The following is a 21,864-nucleotide window of genomic DNA, read 5'->3' on the forward strand; positions in this document are numbered from 1 at the left end:
ATAAACAAATCGAAACATTTCAACACTAGTGGCGTAACGTCAGTCCTTAACAGGCTGCTCCAGTTCTGCGCCTGGAGCACGTACCGTCACAAACGTGCCTAGATCATGGACAATATCGGCATGGCTTTACCCGACAAATACTTTGTACTGCAATTATTTGCAAGTAAATATTTAACCTTCAGAAACCGCTTTGTGCATGTAAATTAAGTTTGTCTTGTTGATAACGTTCTCATTTTAAATAGCCTCATATAAATGAGGTACAATATTTGCTACAGCGGAGCGTGCAAAAAATAAAATCTGACACGTCCTATCAGCTCTAGAAATAGAGTCGTATCACGGGGCCTACTACGAAATTCGAAAGTTGTAGTTCGTATCGTACCGTCCCTCTCACTCTCGTATTAAATAATATAAGCGTCAGCGGGACGGCAAGATACGAAGTTCGAATTTTGCACTTCGTAGTACAGGGCCAGATATTTACACACGCTTTGTTGTATCAGATATTGGTGCACAAGCAATAAACTAGAAAGAAAAGTTTATTCAATAGAGACGTTACAGCTAGATAAGAATAAAAGAGTATCTGACGTTATGTTAATGAGAGACAAGACAAGTTATTAAAGTTTATGGACCGTGGAAGAAAGTAGCGTAAAAGTGCTGTAATTGGCAGAGCTGCCGCGTTGCCCGCAAAATTTTCGCCAGTCTGTTCATATTCAATAGCATTATTAGGTACCTTACAAATTCTATTAAAGACGTTGATCCAAAAAAACCTTCTCGTTTGAACAAATATTTACCCAGAGCTGTTATTTCCTACAACTTTACGTACTGGAATTTCAAATACAGCACAATTTTTCACCACCTTCGAATAGTATTGTCGAGTGATGTGATTTAAAAATCGATCCCCAGGCTATTAACTCCATTCTTCCGGAACTCGATGATAAGCTTTGTTGGTTACAGAGATCTACCAAATATTGATTTAGTTAAGATTAACTGAATAGAACTTTTAGCCGTGGAAGAGTTCTTTTATTACTTTTATTTTTAAACTGTTGTATTGTTCATTTTAATAACTTTTTTTCAATAGTGTAATTTTTTTCCTGTAAATTAGATAAAAGGTAGGCAATTTAGTTCAATATTCAAAAGTTGCAGAACATCCATTTTGCAATGAAATGTCACTTCGTCGATTCTAAACTAACCAGCTTCAAACGTAGGTTCAACTCTGAATCCTTGAATGTGAAAAAGTGTTAATTATGTATGCTAACCACATTTTTCATACAAGTGAAATTCTTACGCAACGTCGTGTAGAACAACGAACTTGTAAATTAACGGTATTTGTATGTAAAAGTGTAACAAATTGTGACGACACCGTTGAGTAACAGCGCTTAGGGACAGCGCAGTTACGAATGGGTTCGTAAGGGCAACTAATTACATTAAAACAAAGAGTTACCTAATTATTATATTGTTTCTTATCTGGCAGAGTGTATAATTGTGGAAAATGAACGTGGTTTGTCTATTTAAGCCAAAAATAAAATGAACTCTCTGTAAATTATAATCTCTATTGCCAAGATATTCAAGGGTTGAATTACTTCTTTACGAGTACTTAAACTACGTATAGGTAAATAATTATGTATTAAAATCACGAATTAAAAACATAATAATATACGTTATTTAAAATAAGATATGTTTGGGTTCAGTTTTGAACATTTAAAAAGAATCTATTAATTGAACTACCTAAATCGAAATAATTCACAATGTGCTTTAAGTTTGAAATACTATTAAAGATTTCCATTAATACTAGTTATTGATACATAAGAGAAAAAATAAAGAAGAATACTTTTATGGGATAAGTTCGTCTTTGTATATCTGTTTCTCACTGTAATCTATTTTTAGGGTTCCGTAGTCAACTAGGAACTCTTATAGTTTCGCCATGTCTGTCCGTCCGCGGCTAAGCTCAGAGACCGTTAGTACTAGAAAGCTGTAATTTGGCATGAATGTACATATCACTCACGTCGACCAAGTGGTAAAAAAAAAATAAATCAATTTTTTAGGGTACCTCCCATAGACATAAAGTGGGGATGTTTTTTTTTTCTCGACTAACCCTATAGTGTGTGGTATTGTTGGATAGGTCTTTTAAAACCATTATGGGGTCGCCAAGACAGAAGTGCAAATTTTCATTAAAATCGAGCGTCCCCCCTTCCTCTAAAATACTTGAGAATTAGTAGTAGTTTAAGAGTAAATAGCAGCCTAAGGTATAAAATATACCTAAACTTGGAAGATTCCATACACAATACGAAATCCTTAGATAAATATTACTTGATTTTTCGTAATGGCTACGGAACATTATCTTGGGCGTGTCCGACACGCTCTTGGCCGTTTTTTTCTATAAACATACATAATTAAAAATAATACAATCCATGGGGTAAAGCTCGGTATCAGTGCTCGTAGAGCTCGGTAAAGGTAAAAGCTCACGATAATCAAGAACATTCGTAGGTTGTGTTGGGCAACTTTATCGTAGCAAGCCGCACGCGCACGCTTGCGCTTGGCGTCAACAAACTGACCAATCAGGTCCGAGGCCAAGAGTTCCACGAACTCTCGCGCGCACCTCATTGGTCGAAAAGCGCGCCAACTTCCAAAAACGTGATTTGAAAATGGAAACGTAAGCTCGTACACGTGCTACGTTATAGTAAAACGTAGCTATAGTTATAGTGTTGTGTTTTGGAGGAGGTAATAGAAAGTCTGTTACAAATGTAATGAAACGAAGATTTGTAGCTTGGTGTCTATCTGTTTTATGATTTAAATAAAGGATCATGTACACTTTCAACGTATTTTATTGTACATTTTGTTAGCCTCGCACATGGATCTATGGTTGTTTAAGGTCAACTTTATTAATTTTATGAAATAAACCCTGCTGTTTGTCATATTCGTACAATTTATGTTCTTATTCATTCATACATTTTGAATGTCAGGACTTATTTTATAAATTAAGTTAAGTTGGCCAAAATATAGTAGGTACTTTTTTTACTAGGTAACAGATTTTATCAAACGCGCCACGGTTTTACAGACTATGACGAATCTGTCGACAACAAACTTGAAAGACAAAGAGCTATAAACCCAAGCGTTGCTACGATTTTATAGCTAGACTAAAATCACGACTAGGTCTATTCTGCAGAAACCAGTCTGGCCAGTACCTAGCTGGTCCACTTCGCTAATCCAACCGCGTAATAGAGAAGCTATTATAAGCGTTCAACACGTAGGGTTCTATGAAATTGACCGTGTAGTATATTTTTGCATTTTTTGAGGCTAAAAAACCAACTATTTATATATTTTCGTCCGTTATTTTAATAAGAAAGAGTATGTATCACATTTGTCACATGTCGTGTCGTAAACTGATTCTGACGTGACGACAAAGTGGAATGTAAAAAAAATCAGGAGGGGTTGCCCGAAGAGATATTCCGACCAGATTTCTGAAACTTTGGAGATGTCTGTCGGTGCGGCAATTCACCGCGCGTGAGTTGAAAAGACTGTAGATATAATTTACGGGGGTTATGATCTTTACACGGTGGAAGCAGCCTACCTCCTTCAAGGAGGAAGAAAATTTGTGTATAAAATGATTTAGCAAAGATGATGTTTCTTTTCTTGAAGTTTAAGGAATGACTTTGGAACAAAATATCAGCAAAATGGTGCATGCATATACATACATAACATTTTATTCGTTGAGCGTGCTTAATATAAAGAGGTGGAGTGCTTTTACGTAGTTAGGGCCTCTTGTTCTCTTTTTTGCCCATACAGCTTTCAATTGACGTAACACGAATTCGATCTCGAGACGCGTCGAAAGCCCAAGCGCAGGGATTTGTTTGGGGCCTGAATAAGGCCGCGAATGGAGGCTATTGTTCAAAAGGTCACGTCAGAGCGCGGGCGCAGAGGCCCCGGCATGCTCTTATTCTGGTCAAATTTTGCGCATTTTGAACTGTAACACTTTGAGTCAAGGTAGGTATTGCATCGGAGTTTTCGGCGTGTTCCTAAATTATCACGCTCTTAATTATTTAGTAACCAAGCCAATGCCAATGGGTTCCTCAAGTTGTCAATATCAATGCCGTAGAAAGCTACACATGATTGTAGAAATGTTTGCGTCCGATAACTAGCTTGAATAATGTTCAAATTATAAAGGGTAATTTTAGTAACCATTAATTAATTAAGTATTTCAAACCCCGTCAATGCTGCACAATTTATAATGCTTTAGGATGTTCATATTGTATTGAAATTAAATGACGAACTCAATCTATGGAAACCAAAAACTTAAACAGACTTAACAAATGAGCTGAGCTGAGCTTAAAACACTCATTTAGTACCACGATTCAAATTTCAGCCTGAATAGAGTTAAATAATAGTTTCGCAGTAAATTTCAAGTATCGACCATATTTCACATTGTCAGTTTCACTATTAATTTAAGTGGCGATAAATATTTTTTTAATATACGCGCCGTCTACTCCACACACTTAACAACCCATCATTTTCTACAGTAACTAGTTGCTATTTCAGAACTGTCAAGCCACGTAAGCAGCTGCAAGTTTGTAGGTACTGGATAACACTGGTTACAAAAAGATAATGCCTTACCTTAAGTGCGCAAAAAATACAGGACGGTCCGAGACAAGCGTGGCCTGTGAGCTCGCGGAAGCTGCGCCGAAAGATGTCCAGATGCCACAGCACCTGTAAACAACACGCACTTCTTTATTATGATCAGTAGGCTTTAGCTGGACCTTATTTAGAACAAGATAATTATTACAAACATGCTGTGAATAAGCGTTCCATATATCTCGGCCCCGTACGCCCCTGTGCAGGGTACAGGCCTCCTATCGTAATGCTTGGCTTAGGCCGCAGTTCCCAAACGGGCAAATTGCGGGTTGGTAACTTCATACACCATTGAGTTTCTTCGCATATACGCAAATCCTAGCTATATTTTCCTTCACCGTAAAATGTAATTTCGCACATAAATTTCGAAAAACTCAAGAGGTGAAAGTCCTGACTCGAACCCACGACCCTCTGCTTGAGAGGCCATATAACCATCATGCTATTACAACTTTGTACGAGTTTCGTAAATGTAAATTAAAACAAACTGAGTACTTACGATATTTAAACCAAAAATTCTATCCTACACGTTAATCAGTTCTCATCAGTGCTTTATATAGGAAAGGGCAACGCAGTTAGGTATTTTGAATACATATACCTACCTTCCTATCAAGATGAAAAAGTGCGGAAATATTAGTAAGAAAATAATTGATAGTGATAATTGACATCTATGCATGCGTGACTTAAATTACTGTTACGTGTATTTGTACAGTGTGATATTCCCTGGCATTGTCTGATATGTTTCCTTACTTTCTAGAAAGCATATCGATATTCGGATAAAAACTATTAAGCTCGTCACGAACGGCTTATATTCTGCCAGTTCACTTGGGTAGGCTATTTTACAGGAACATGTGTTAAGAAAACTATTGTTTGCTTTTTTTGTTCGAAGATGAATATGCAACAATTTAGTTCTGTGCGTGTGCGCTTAACATGCGCGAAAACAGGTGCATTTATTAACTATGTTTCTTTAACTATTAAGGCAGCTTTTTAAGGCAGTTGTATCTACTTTTTCTTCCAGCACAACATATGCCGATATGCGCCATGATAAACACATTGCGTTTTAATGACAAGCGTGGCTGAATTTTAAATTAGGATATTGTATTTGCGCGTGGCTTATAAATAGCATGTTTGGATGGTATTGGGTGCTGATGATTTTTTCTGGAGAGATTATGAGGTTAGATTCACCTCGATGCGCGTGCGCGACAGGTGCCGGACGACATGTGACGTGCAAAAAACGCTTGAGGTGTTCCGCCGCCGGTAACCAAAGAGCCGGTAACAAAACAAACTTATAGTTTTCTGGCAGCAAGTCTTTAAGCTAACTTGCAGACGGGCGCGGACATAGCAAAACTATAGCTAAGTGTACTCGTATCTTGTAGGACTATGGAATGCTAAAAACAGCAAAAATCCTTTCCGCAAAGAAAGCAATTTCATGTTTATCCGAACAAAACCCATAAATAAAACTCGCTTCGCTCCACTTCGGAAGCAATTCGTTAATATTCTTATCGCCCATGAAATCATTTCAACGTTATAGCGAAAAAGATGTTACAAAAAAACCAGTTCGAACGATATTTAGATAAATTTCCTCTCGAGATGAAGCGAGGCTATCAGTTACAAAAATAATGGCCACATAACGCCAACACATTTCCTGTTGCAACCTACGAAACTGATGAACTCATGCGTTGTCATAATAGGGGGGACTAACCTAGCTTGCAAGACCTCTACTTTAGTAGCTAATGTTCTAATGTACGGACAGCGTAAACCAGTTGTTTTATAGCGGTATCAATGGAGCTTATTATCAAGTGAAAATGAAGTGTATGCTATGATTTGAGTTCACAAGCGTAACCATGTCTGATTTATTATGTAGTTGTAGGACTTGGTAATGGTAACTAGATTGTTGAAGACATTATTCATTAATAGGTAGGTACTTATTGTATATCATGTAATTGCTCTTAACGAATATTTGGAGTTCTAACGCAAATTATAACTGAAATCATTCAATCAAATAAAGATTATTAGAATCATTTTTTAAACAAAATTAAAAATCGTAATACATAAACATTAAAAAGCGTATTCAGTCCAATAACCTGAACCTCCTGAAATATTTTGGATTAATTTGAAAACACCTTCAGTTAGTAAATATTTTTTATAAAAATATATACCTTGCATTATTCTTTAATAATTTTGTAAGCCAGATTAGGAGCTAAGCCATGTGTAGCTCTACAGCAGTGAGTTCACCTGTCATTATGCGATGCTTTTTCGCGATTGTTTCGTGGGCAGGTGCGTTCGCGCAGATGCTTGCCCAACGACGCTGACTAATCTTTCTAAAAGGGCTTAATGTCATTTCGACAGCATTTTATTCAGGCTCCACTGCCCAAGCCGCAAGGTCCAAATTTGAAATGTGAGTGAATGTAAGTAAGCCCTTCGGAAAGTTACTCATTCGAGCCAAGGCAGTACCTACATAATTAATGTTTTTTTTTGTTTTGTTCGTTATGTTTTATTAGCAATTCTGAAGGCACTAAAATTAGGGAAATCTTTTAAAATCATAAAAATCATAAAATCATAAACTTTCTCTGATATTTTAACAAAGATTAGTAATTAATGGCATTTAATGAAAACTTTAGGTAGAGCTCTACGACAAAATCGTCTTGGTGACTTGATACAGTAAATTTCAATCAATAAGATTTTCATGAAATAGAGCATTTTCTAAAGATATATACAACCTCAAAAAACACACCACAAAAAAGTGCGATTCACTACATAAGAAATTTAGTTTTCGCACATAATGCAATATTAACGACATGAGTTAAAATAATACGGTGAAATCTTGACTTGACACGCTACGAGTATACATTTCATAGAAGTGCTTTCTTGTCAGAACAAAAAAAAGAAACAATTTTAGCCTGCAATTTATAGGATCATTGTTATTTATACACCTAGTTGGTTTTAGTTGTTTCTATATTCTGCCATTGCAATAAATACACATTTCCTATGTAATCATCGTACGTTCTAGAACTGATTACGCGCAAGGAATGACAGATGCGCATCGCGCATGCGCCTTGGCTAGTGCCATCAACATCATTCCGAGAAGTAGATAAAACGTTATTTCGCTACAAAACAAATACAGTTATGTCCTTAAGTACAGTAGCTAAAAAGATAGTAATTTTTAATGTCTTAACATAAGTTTAACTGCCGCATTCAGAGCCATTAATGGACGATTAAGCCATGGCTTGAAAATATTGCAGTATACAACAACGTTAGATTAATTTTAACTATTGAATTAACTGTTCACTCGCACAAACGAAAAGCAGCCTGCACAATCGAAGCTGTAGAGTAGTGGAGGTACCTTAATATTTGTATTTAGTTCTGTTAGTCTACGGTAGAAGAGTAAAATGTACTTGATTGCTAATGAACAGCGCCCCTAGATAATTACTATCTTACAGAATTTTATGTTAGGAGGACGTTAGTGCCATATGACACAAGATAAATAAAAATTCACTGTTTTCTGTATCGCTTGCTATGTCATGTACATACAATAAAGAGACATTGTATTGTACAGTATTGTATTCACTGATCTGCATGCAAAGGCTATAAAGGTAGATTTCTCTTTCTTTTTAGTATCTCATACAATCTTATTCCGATTAATATTCCTAAAATAAATACAAACACGTGCCCCCAGACGCGTCCTTATTTCTTAACAAGCATCTAAAGCCTAGTGCACACCGGCATTGTGAAATACTGAAGCTATTCTACGATAGTGCTAAGTGGAGAAGAAAACTAAAGCAGTGTACATTTGCCTTTATGAGTTTGGGCTCGTGACAAACAGATAAAGTTTCACGCTAATGGAGCCGGGGAAGAATCACTGGGAGATAAAAGTACACTATTTCGAAACTTTTAGTCAATATTTGGTACGATAAGATAAGTGCTTCAACCTCGAAAGCATTTGCAGGTGCCCTTAATAAAAAGATATGTGTTCCAAGTAGGTACGATATGTAGGGAATTTATTTTAATTGCTTATTAAAAGTGGTATTTTAATTCCACCTTTTAAGAACACGCGCTAAAAATTAGGATTATTGCCGGCACATGTCTTTGAAAAGTATCCCGCCCTCGATTAATTTCTAAATAGAGATGCGATATCGAGATAAAATTAATTGCAAGCAGCCTTTATTAGTACAACAAAAACTTCTAAGTATAGGCTATTATCTTAAGTATAAGTATATGAAGAGCTAATGTACTTGGCACGTGTGCTAAGCGAAGTAGCAGGGTATCTGAGTACATCTTTAAGTCGGCAGTTTATTCAGCTCTCGCTCGAAGCCTTAACGAGTTGCGCCGGCGCATAACGGGACGGCAGCCACGAGTTCATAATCATCATATGTACGGATACGTATAGTTTGTTCCATCCTATTGGCCAAAAGGAATATACACTGTATAATAATAATAATAATATATATATTTATTCAAAAACTTCTGTTACTAAAAATCCTTAAAACTAGTGCTCTACTTCCTAAATAGGTAAAAACCTGTACTATAGGATAAGCAAAAAGGTATGCGGAGCATATAAGGTTTTTAAAGTGTTTATAACATCATTTTATATACAAGAAGATCTTTAGGATAAACACGTGTTGTTATTAGCAAAATATAATAACAACACTACTATGTAAGCACTTGAATTCATCAAAAAATGCACCCTTTTTTATGGACATTCAATATCCCCCAATTCTTAGTAGAACTGGCGCTACAACCACTTGAAAAGTCATAAATTGAGCGCAGCGGGTATGCAAAGAAATATGCGACATGTTGACCTTTTACAATGTTAAATGAAAAGAGACGTCAACATAGTAAGTCGCCTAATAACCGTTTCACGCTAAGTCGTAAATTACCGACTAAATAGTTATTGCCGTGTAATCTGCGTGTGTTAGCAACTTTTTTCAGAGTAATCAGAGCAAATTAATCACGTAAGGGTCAGTTTACACGTTTTTGTAACCCGAGCCGGGGCAGTGATGCGTCCAACATGGTGAATTTATAATGTAAATGTAAAAACTACGATTTGACGGCTAGTAACTCTCGTGGGAAACGGACGGCTCGCACGATTCAGTGTCTTAATCGTGTGGTAATCTGTTTTAAGGCTAAAACTAGACGCTTTCATCGTTAATCTTCTTCGATTACACCGGAGACGGCTTCTAGAGTAAAATATATTTTTACTTACTCACGCCAATTTGTGGTTGTAAATAATTTACAAGTTGACATAAATAAACGTAGATTTACGGGAAAGTAACTTGCGACTCTATGCTACAGTTACACCTATTATTAAACTGATATTTGAGTTATACTTTAACACGATACATAACATTTTAATTACGAAGAATATCCCGCAACGCATTGCACGGAAGTAGATTTGAATCAAAATATAGACTTCCCCTGCGGAAGCGACACGCCTGCACTTTTACGTTCGGTGGCACATTTTTACGCGTCATAAAAATTTGATAACGTTAACTTTGCCGAAAACATAGCATATATGTAAACACTGTAAGCGAGCTAGCGCAAATCAGATGAAATATTTTTTTAATTCATTTCAATGCTCCGTGATTTCTATATGATATGAGATATGGGAAATCTCAGAATTCCTCTACTCAGTGACAGTTCAATATGTATTGTGAAATGTGCTTCTTGTTGACCTTATTTATTGAGGTTCAAAACATGAATTTATTATTAGGAACACGTGTGTAACTATAACAATACATGTAGGGTCATGTGTCCAACAATAAAACTTAGGTACACAGTGAAACATTGCGATATTTCTAAAGTGCCACCTTGCCAGATCGCGCACTATTCGCGTAGGGACACCCTTGAGAACCCCCCACTGTAAGTACCCCAGTTTGCATTGGCTTCACGTGGAGGAACACGTGTCTACGGAGCTTTTTCAGTATTATTGACACAAAAGGAAGGATTTTTAAACATTTTTTGTAGATGTTTCATTAAATTATGGTTATAAATTAAATGTATTTAATACTTTTTTAACATTAAACGTATTTCGTAGATTATCGTGGACTAGCTCGCGTGTTAAAGTGGCACAATTTAGTAGGCTAAAATTCGAGGTTGATATAAAATACCTTAGGTGATCAACAATGAAACATTTACGCATGGGACACACTTGTTTGATTAAAGTTAAAGTAATTAAAACTGTTTGATTATATTCGTGCATTTTTTTTATTAACCTATTACATAAATAAATCCCAAAATTATGAAACACATTGTATTAGTTTTCACGTTTCATTGTTAAATATGTAGTGTTTCATTCTGTACACCACTGTGGACACAGTGAAAAATTTCCCATTTTTTACTTTTTATTTTTTTGATGGCCAACTACACATTCTTAAAGAATACTGTACATGTCACGTGATACCCAATAAAATTACCTAAGTACATTGAAAAATTCAGATTTCTATCTGTCAAAACAAAAGATTTATGATATTTTGAATTTTATGTGTTTCATTGGTGGACACTTGACCCTATTCTTTTATAACTTACGCTTTATGTCTTAGTTGTATGTAAGTCTTATGGCCAGAACTTAAAAAACTACTTCCGCGTAACGTTGTAGGTAACATACCTGATAATGTCTCATCTCAATTAGTCGCGATATGTACGGCCGAATAAACTTGGTAAATAAATTAAAATGTAAGTAGTAACTATAACGCAATGTCGCAGCAGAATTTAAATGCAGTTGCCAGTAAAATACGAGCAATAACAGAACTAACAACTTAAGTGCTGTGTAATGATCAGTTTGAACCGGCAGCCAGCAATTTCACGAGCTCCAGATTCGAACCAGATGCTCGAAAATTTGCTTTAGTTTTAAGAAAATAATAACAGACGAGAACCATAAATACTGTCAATTAGTTCGGACAGCGTAACACATCATGAGTACGTATAACTTGGAAAGGGTCCGTACTTAACCTTGTAGGTATTATTACTTATTCTGTGGCTTAATTTACTGAAATATTTTTAAGGTTTGCAGAATGAAGTGTTATGAAATTAATATGCTGAGTTGTCATTATTGGAAGTCCTTTTTAATACGAGTACTTAATAGGTAATTATTAGACAGTAAAACATGATCAAATAGTTTTAAAATAATTTTGCTAGTGCAGAGCGAAACAATATTTAGAGCCCTATACATTCGGTAGAAGTCTGAAAATGTTAGAAGTTTTTAATTTTTCAAAAGAGGACAGAACTTCAAATAGTCACGTGAAGCTTACTTTGTGACCCGAATAAAAATACTGAAAATAGAAATTAAATTATGTCAACAGAGACTACAGAGAAAATACGCTCTATCGCAGTCGCGCAGTATCGTTACTAGACGGACACGGTTATTCAATCAATTAATTGATAAAGCCTTTGTCGAATTGAATTACGATTTGACTGTTACGATTATAAGCTGAATTTGTTACGCAAGAAATTTAAAAAATATTATTGTGACTAATTAATATTCGTAATACATCCGATTATAAACACGAAATGCAGGATATGGATGTTACCAAATTTGTAATCCAATAAGTTGTGCTTATGCCTTAATCTGCACTAAAAAAAACTGACCAGGGTGCATGTTGGGACTCGTACAATGTAGAGTTCCGTACTAATATGCGGCAAATATTCAATATTGAGTTTTGATCAACTGTTACTCGTTAACTTTTAAGCTGTGATAGATTTTCTTTTTTAATTCTTTAAATCCATACATATTCGTGAAGCCAGGTTTCCACTGAGCCGGCTGCCTCGCGCGGCAAGTGCACGCCGCATAATTTTGTTCGACACATGGTTCAAAATCGCACCGAAAATGGCTGCCGCTCGATGCGGCTCGCTCAATGGAGAGTAGTGGAGACCCGGCTTTATATAAATTAGTATATCATTACGAAATGTTCCTTTGACTGGAGTATTTCCATGTAAGATTGAGGCCATTCATGAGATAATTTTGAAACAAATAAATTCTAATCAAATCACTTTGAATGCTTAAAGTTAAAGGTTATCGAGAAATGTGAATGTAATTGCGTTGACACTTTATCAACCACAAACACATTATTTAATAGGCGGTAGCAGTGAGTATGTCTATATTTTATATCGTACACCTTCACAGGTCAAACAGTCCATCAAGCGAAATGTAGGGTAAATGCTACTATCAAGCTCCTTAAGATGACTGTTTGGTGTTTGTCGCGTTAGACAAAAATCAGGGTTCTACCAAAAAGTAGTGCAGTTGGGACAGAACTTAAATTATGTATAAGTCGTGCAGATTTCAGGCACCAAATATTGGCAGTAAAACTCCATTAGGGTAGGGTTATCCTGCTTTATGTGCATAATATTTATGTATTTAAAACCTTAGACCTTCTAAAGCCTGCCTCGTTTGGCCTGGAAGCCTGACTCGTTTTAAGAGTTTACAGTCACTTGTCTATGATTTAGGGTGAATAGTATATTTGACTAATACTTGTTAGATACTATACTACTGATACTGAGTGACTAAACACCTATTTAAGTGCAGTACACTGCTAAAAGTGCAATTGTATGACTGAACAAAGTTTGATTGTACTTAAGTATGTTGTTTTAAATTTTTGCGATTTTTATGCATATTCCGAACTTGAAATTATCTGAACGTTTCGACTACATTGCAGCGGCTACAATCAGGAGTAAGACGTATCATGTAAGCGTTTAAATCCTGAGTGTAATAATAACAATAATTTAAGTACTTATCCTAGTTCTGTCAACATCATTTATAGAAAAAATATGAAACCACGTCTGTTCATTTCAAAGAAGCCTAATTGGATCAAAAACCTCCAAGCTCCAAATATTTTATCTCTATCACGTACAAGGAGACAGAAAGCGACAGAAATACATTTCAGACCAACAAAATCTTATAAATAAATATGTATAAGGCTCAAAGAACCGCAAGCGCTGGCCGGTTTCGGCGATTCTGAGAACAGCCAATTTACTTTTTATACGCTAATGTAATGAACGAGTTTCTATCTTCATTATAAGGGAATTAGTACCTTCTACAAATCCGCTGGTTCCTGGTAATGACCGTCATTTATGGCACGCAGGTCGTTAAGAGTGCTAACCTTTTGATACCGAAAGAGAAGTATATGAACATTTGATTATCTGCGCATGAGTTGATCAGAGGCCGACTTTATTTACTCCTAGTTAGAACAAACTCTTAGGTATTATTGTATTACATTGGTGAGGTCAATGAGCTTACTTACCCTCAAAATATTCTGGAACGTGACTACTAACACAATAAAGGATGTCTACTTAGTCAACTTTTTCATATTAAATATCATGTGTGAGGCCCTGCTCACATTATTCCAGCAAAATCATGCCAGTAGAATGACAATGCGGTGTTTAATTGAACTCTTGACGGGTGATGGCACCAGTCATGAACAGGAACCTTTAATTTTTTTCCGTAAATCCACTATTTTTTTAAACTACTAACACTTATGTTCAGATAACTAATATTCATTACTAGTAAAGTTCATGAATAGTGAACTATAGGGCATTGAATCCTTGTTGTCCACTACTGTGCTTAATATGTTCATGATTGGTAAACTTGGCCTAAAGCGCACTTGTAGATAACGAGCATACAACCTGTCTAAAAGAAGAGTTTTCTACTAATCAACTTCAAATTAAGGTGTGACTGTCCGTTGATACAGTTGATCGATCCAAAAGCATTTCCTTTTGATAAAATACTTTGAATCCTCCACACGAACATCATGTTATTTCGATTGGTCGTGACAAACGTGCCTTTTCAGTGTTCTACTGAGATAACATAAAGAAATGTTGACACCGTAACATTTCTATGTAATAAAATATGTGAGTAGGATAGGTTGTTTCGAGTAGATAGAGTTTTAGAAGTCGTTGTAAGGGATTCCGTTAAATGATATACATACAAATATAACTCATGCTATTTTCATTAAACTTCTGGCATTATATTCTCAAATCTTTGCTTTCTTTTCGGCCTCCAGGCACAAAGGCAGTTGACCCTCTCAAAGAGACCCACCAAAAGGTCAAGAGTGTAATGAATCTACCTCAAAGGCAAGTAAATCGTTTAGTTCACGCATCATTAGCGGTCACCGGCCGCGACGAACTCCCCTAACTCCAAAACTGAAGGAACACGCACTCACAAAAATTGCCCCATTACAGTGCATCCCTTTAACGAAATAGGGAGAGCGTCCATCCGTGGCGATGGTCACTACCTGCCAACCTACCTGTATACAAAATCCTTGTATAATTATATAGGTATAAACAATGTCTGTCCCTCTTCCGCTCACGGAATACGTCTCTTTTACGCGCGCGTTGATGTCGTTCGGAGGACGGGACGTAGTATAGGAAACGGAAAGTTCAGAGTAAACATTGCAGAAAATGTTTCTAGTTTATAGTTTTTTTATAAGAGTAAAGTTAATGATTATTTATTTTAACGCGTGAAGTTGCAGGTACATATAGTTGTTATTAGTATCTACCTACTTTGAGCCAATTAACAATGTTCAGGCTTTCTTAAACTTCCAAAAGGAAATCGTAACCATTTTACTGTCTAATAAACTACCTAACTTTTAATAGCTTTTGCCGAAGAAAAATAATTTTAACTACAATAAATTTGAGTTTAAAGCTGTCATAACACATACATCTACATAAACAAGCAAACAATGTAATAGTCTCATCCCTTGGGACAAACCAGGTAGAGTCAAGGAACGAAAAAGTTTGTCAGTTTTCAAATACATGTTTTAATTTAACACTTTGCAAGCACATGCTGCCTTTTTAACACACCATACTATTGCATAAAAAATATGCTTAACTCTTTGACGACAGGGTTAAAATTTGGCCGAATTAATGTTCTTTGACTTGACTATTAATAGTTTAGCTAAAACCTTTTCATTAATTTGATCTGTCACTCTACTTTGGTATAAGAAATACTATAACTTTTAGCTTCCGATGCATAAAAGTTAATGCAGTTAATTAATGCAGCTTCTGTCAACACCATCATGCTAAAAAGTCTTAAAGATGATTACCCTTTTCATTCCGAGACTGTTTATTTCAGGTGCATGCACTTTCTTTGGGTATACTGCTTGAGATGCAGTTCGTTTATTTCAAATCAAAGGTAAAGGCTCTGAGGGCTCGGAGGGCTGAGGGGGGGGGGATCAAGATCACGGCGCGGGCGCAGAACCGGCTCGAATTACAATATAATATTATACACATTTCCAACTAGCAACTCTCTATTTACATTTTTAATAAAATGAAAGTATTCTGCATTGTTTATGTTTCTAGATCATGAATCAAGATTGTCTTATTTGCATAAATCACACGCTGACTGACATTAAAAATAACACAATTGTAATCTCGTTTATGTATTTTTAACTTAACTCAAAGTACAAAATTGTAAAGTGTCGCACATAGAACAACAGTATCAAAACAATTAAAGTAAAAAGGGCTCACCTTCGCGCTGTGGAACAGGGCACTATTCCGCGTCATTTTTGCTTTAGTCATAATGAAATCCGTCACCAAAGCACAGTTCTCATCACAACACTTCATAAACTTTCATCATGTTGACAATCCTTTTATGTCCATGGGAAAACGGTGAAGCGGTGAAACTTCGCGCGCGAGCGGTGTTTACAATGGGAGCTCGGACGTGGGAGTGTAGATGTAAAACTATCGGCGCGCGCGCCGGCCGACCGCAGCGCCGCCAAGCCCGCGGACGAAACCTGAACTACAACTTAAAGTAGTACAATGCGTGGTAATACAGCGCCTCGAGCGGCTACGAAGCGAAGCGCAGCGTCTACGAGAGGCTTTTGTTTCGGTCAGCCATTTTGTTTTCACGTGCCCTGGAGCACGGGAACGCGGGAACGATGATGGGTAGAGCCATGCTAGATCATAGGTAGAGTAACGTGGCATAAGTTGGTGCGGCGTTATGAACCTTAGCCTCTCAAGCTTCTCTCAACGAACAGGTAATTTAAATGATCAAAATGTAGGGGTGGTAATACAACGACCCATGGCATATTTAACAACTAATAATAATGAAAAAGGGCGACCTGCAGAAAATCTTGATTAGTTTAGTCAGTCAATAATCATACTCTTCTAAAATTGTATGTACCTACAATACTACGAGTATAGTGGTAAACGTCATGCTCCCTGGAAACCACACTGTCTGTTTTGTGATTTATTAAGACATAAAGCTGATGTACACAATATGTACTCAATTAGTACCTACTTTAAAAAAGAGTACCTCAATAGAATCGAGAGTACCTACAATAAACTGAGTTTGGGGTTGCTGTAGAACATCTATCATATTACGAAACTTTGTACCTACATAAGTATGATGGGATTATATTTATAATACACATCTAGGTCTTAACGTGGATTCTGGTGCCCAAAATCATACTAAAAAAAGTTGAGAGTTGAAATTTTATAATGGAAAACTAATATTATACCTAATGCATCCTATTTGCCCAACCACCTTTGCGAAATAGGATAGATCACATAGGTACAGTCAACCAATTTGATTTCTGACCCACTATGGAACCTTATTATAATATACAATTTTCTGTGGTGGCCTAGGAATAAAATTGGCTGACTGTAAATGCAATCATAATCTTGTTGTACCTATTTTACCTATTTTAACCGTGTCGTAATGACATTTAAAGACATTCGATGAACATTGTTATACACAAATAAAATTATTTACGATGATAAAGTTCCATAGTGGCTCAGAAGTCAAATTGGTTGACTGTACCTATGTGACCTACAGATAGTGGGGTTTTTCAGGGGGCATGACATAGTGGTAATATCTTTATGGATCTACTGTAGCTATTTTTGTAGGTAGTATAATGTTGCATAGAGCAACCGACCAAAGCGTAAAATCTTGGATCTCCTTTTGTTTTCCGACGATATTTTATTTCAAGAGCCTGGAGCGCGGGAACGCTGATGACATAAAAATAGGGGCAATAATTACTTATAACAACTATGGGAATATCAGGATGCGGCTAGATTATGTTTTTGTGAGAACAGGATTTATGTGTTTACACGTAGCGTAATGGTGATATCTTTATGTAGGTACTGACGGTTTGATAATGAGTTATCTGGAAAAAACAGGATAAAGTAAAGCATTTCTTGGTCAATAAACACATTTATAAACAAAAAGGATACTTTTCCTCTCCATATCAGTGTTTATCGCTTAAAAGCCACCGCCTTGCTTGTTTTTGATTGTTTTACCTATTTGAACAAGAAAAACTGTTTTGGCTACAAAAAGTCAACATCTAGAAACACGAAAATCAGTCAACCACTTGTCGTATGTTGTATTTGTTGGAACATTAACATATACAAGTAAACCTAGTTAGTTATAAAGTTCTATGTTTCTCTTTTAGTGACGAAGTCACTCACTTTTCATTTATTTATTTAGGTTTGCCAACAGGTAACATACCGTAAAACATGCACTACAAACATAGGTATAACAATTGGAAGAGTATTTACCCAATTACAAGCAAACACAGCATGCAGTTTAAACGTAAGCAGATATATACTTACTTATGTATATGTTAGGAACTTAGGAAACAATATATAGCATATTACTTAATTTTAAACAATAGCTAACGAATTAAGAGAAATAAACACCAAGCATTCGAGAGAGAAGCTTTTTGATAATTTTCAATGCTTGTTTTACCTAAATCAATCAGGTTATGGGCCCAGCTTCCATTTTACATGTATATTTTAACGGTTTTCGACATCTTTATACGTCGTTTCAATGAGTGAAACTATCATCAAACTATTACACTTAGGTACATATACATTGTAGATGTTGAGGTAGCAAACCAAAACATAATCCATCTCCCGTAACACATAACAAAAGACTCCGAGAACGTATTTTACGTATTGTGCAGTATTCAATCAAAATAATAATTCATATAACCTGCTTCGTTTGTGGTTTTTATACGCAGGGGCAGGTGGGCCGATAAAAAAAGTTTGTATAGTGCGAGAGAGACAGAACGCTTCTGATCCCTTATTTAAAAATACAACGACAACTTTAATCTTATTATAAAACTGGGAGGTAGGTATTAACAATTCCTACTTGCTCGTACTCTTAAAATCTTAGGGACCTACTTATTTAATTAGAATCAAACAATGTAGAGTTCATCAATGTTGAATGTAGAGTTGATATTCTAGCTCAACATCACAAGTAGAATAGCTATTAATCTACGGATTTAACGTGTGTATGTCTATGTCTAAGGTTAGTAAAAAAAACCGTCATGAACTACATTTTGTCGTTGAATATTTAGGACTTCAAACGATTCCAAAATCTAATCTAATCTAGAAGTTTTATACGTTCTTATTACATTGTGTCAAATTTTTTTTTTGGACAACAGTCGGTCGATAACTTAAAAAAAGCAGAAGATAAATATTTAAATTTACAGGGTCTATTAACTACTATTAGCGGATTATATAAAATGTATATTACATACGAGAAGATCCAAAAAGCTCGAGAGCTCAAGTCCTGTCCCTAGAAATTATAATCTAATTTCACGCACGCAGGTAAGTAATCCCGTTAAAAAAAAATTGAAGGCCGGACTCCGCCTCACTATAAGCAGTGTAAGTCGTTCGACTTTTCTTTTTTCATTCCTATGTAATTGCGGCCCAATTATATCAACTCCTGGTGTAGGTGAGAAATGGAATACGGTAACGAGATGTCGGTAAACTATTATTTAAATTATAGGCTCGGATTGCGTAGAGTAACTGTAGGCGCGACAGTTTGAACCAGTTATCGTGACATTGAATTTCTTATAGAGCTAGTACCAATATTAAATTTTGAATCTAGAATTATAAATCGCATATTATTATAAATTGCGCGCTCTAACGACACTCCTAGAACGCTAAACTGTTAGTGGAATACTTTCCCGCCCGTACCGAGCACAGTGAGCCTACTCCGAAATTCGAAAATCGTAGTTTGTATCGTACCGTCCCTCTAACTCTCGTATTAAATAGTATAAAGTGTCAGAGAGACGAAACGACACGAACTTCGATTTTCGAATTTCGTAGTAACCCCGCAGTTTTAGAATAGGACGGACCAATCTTTTCCCGTAAAAGGCGACAAAGGACTTGATGTGAGAGTGGCAGCGCTCTCTATTGCTAATTACATTACTACGAACTCCGGACTCCAGCATTGCGGTGTGGCAGGCAAGGGGAACTACAACTACATCAACCATACATATAAATTGGAACTGGTTAAAATTACATGTAATGCCTACCTACCTATCTATCTACCAATAAAGAACTAAAGTAGGTAGGTAGCTACTATATTTTTCATATTTCTGTTAGTATGATACAACGTCGGTTGCTTACATTACATGCTACACGACTCTCTTTAATTTCCGTTAAATCGATCATTTTACAGTTACTAAGCAAACTCACGTCATGTTAATAATAAAATAATCTGAGACCGTCTCGATTATTATGAATTTAGTTATAAAGCCATTACAATAGTATTAATTAACAATAGAACGTGATTCATCCAGAAGTCTTACGTGAAGTGCTCATAGCCTTAATTGTTTCGTGACTCACATATTACAACACAACCCTTGCATAAGAATGCAAAAGAATAAAAAGGTATATTGTTTCATAAGGTACCGTATAATGAACGTAATATTATAATTTGTCATTATTAACGGCCACTACAAAAAACTATCTCTTATTCCCATTTTTTCTTTAACACAATAACTGGAATTGAGTAAGTTCCGATTCATAATTCAAAAAATTAACTTGATAAAACAGCAAAAACGGTAGGAAGTAACTATAATGTACATATATTGCTATTTTGTCCATATTTTTATATAAGGTAAACGTACGAGAGCTCGTCTCTGTCCCAATAATTGTCAAAAGATGTCAAAATGTCGTAATTAAAGATAATTTTATGTCATTACTCATTAACATTAGAGGTGATCGAAGGGTGCCGTCTATTGTGTACCTATTAGTATCGAGCACTCGGACGTTTACCTTACTTGATTATTTTCAGTTTGACATAATGACGCCTGATAGTTAGCCAAGTACACTGCGATATTACTACTGTTTACTGTTTACTACTTTAAGCCTTCCTTCTATCTCCAAATCTCAGAGATTTAACGCGCTGAGCGCTGACAAGCAATATGGGATTAGAAACCAGCACTTAAACCAGCGGGGTGTGTAATTAAATAAATGTGTTAAAATTTATCTTGGAATTCGGATAGTGTCGTTCATCATTTCTTAAGTTAATAACTATTTTAGTAACTTACAAGACGAACGAAATGGAAGATTATCTGTACGTTAGAAGTACGAGTGTTATCAAAGTTTTGAAGCGCTTCATTATTCTGTTTAGAAAGGAACGTAAGGGGTCGATTTTTTTGGTAGTGAAAATCTAGTGCTCCAGCCAGGATTGTTTCCGCAGGATGGAACTCTACAACGGTTTAAAGCATTGAATTGAGATTTGGTATGAAAATGTAGTTTGGATGAAAACGTTTTGAAAACGACATTTTAACAATAATTTATTGAAATGAAATCTGTTGAAAAACCATTAAAAAGTAGTAAAGAATATAAGATAATCAACCAATTTAATACCAAGTGAAACTTATTTTCTATTATTTTACTCATATTTCAGTAGATTAGAAACCTAGGCCACCATGAACATATTTTAAGGATGCAATTTACTGCATAAATGGTGTACATGCTCTATTGCGTTTTCTTGATAATTTTGAGTAGGTAGGTACCTATGTACTCACCGTTTTTTTTAAATAGTAGGTAACAATGTAATTTTTTTAAGATTGCTTCGAATGCGGTGATAATGTGCGTATTACGTGTCAATAAATATACTTTATAACCATAAATAAGTTTTTGTGTGGAAGTGCGAAGTCTGTGTAAGTACTGTACGAAGCCACAAGTTGCAAAAGAGATAGATCCCTTACTACACCGTCAAATTATTTACCTTTACCCAATCAAAACTACCATTAATCATGCTACAAACCATTATTAATAGCCTCACAAGCGTGCTACAATCACAACACTATATGAACTGCATTTATTGTTACGGCTGACTAATAAACAAATCTATAAATCATTCGCTATAATATGTATATAGTAGCCTTCCTTTCTTGCCTCAATTTATAAATCGATCTCAACAAAAGAATTTAACGCTACCCCTTTCATCCCTTCACACGATCACAAAAAATAAAGATAAAACTTTATTCGAGATAAAATTGAGGAAGCAAG

The 21,864-nt window shown here is 35.8% G+C and overlaps 1 protein-coding gene across 2 annotated transcripts in view; it reads right to left on the reverse strand.

Moving 5' to 3' along the window:
* Window positions 1–21,864, reverse strand: part of ec (ubiquitin specific peptidase echinus) — a 97,454-nt gene that overhangs the window by 29,636 nt on the left and 45,954 nt on the right. The window contains exons 1-2 of one of the 2 annotated variants that reach the window (XM_074086684.1): window positions 16,075–16,261; window positions 4,606–4,698 (exon numbers count right to left, since the gene is read on the reverse strand). In XM_074086684.1, the coding sequence (XP_073942785.1) occupies window positions 4,606–4,698; window positions 16,075–16,170 (189 nt within the window). In that variant the 5' untranslated portion in view covers window positions 16,171–16,261. Of the gene's footprint in view, window positions 1–4,605; window positions 4,699–16,074; window positions 16,262–21,864 lie in introns of those variants that run through there. The other variant, XM_074086682.1, reaches the window with a different exon arrangement.

Source organism: Choristoneura fumiferana, chromosome 4, assembly GCF_025370935.1.
Source record: "Choristoneura fumiferana chromosome 4, NRCan_CFum_1, whole genome shotgun sequence".
Classification (NCBI taxonomy): Eukaryota; Metazoa; Arthropoda; class Insecta; order Lepidoptera; family Tortricidae; genus Choristoneura; species Choristoneura fumiferana.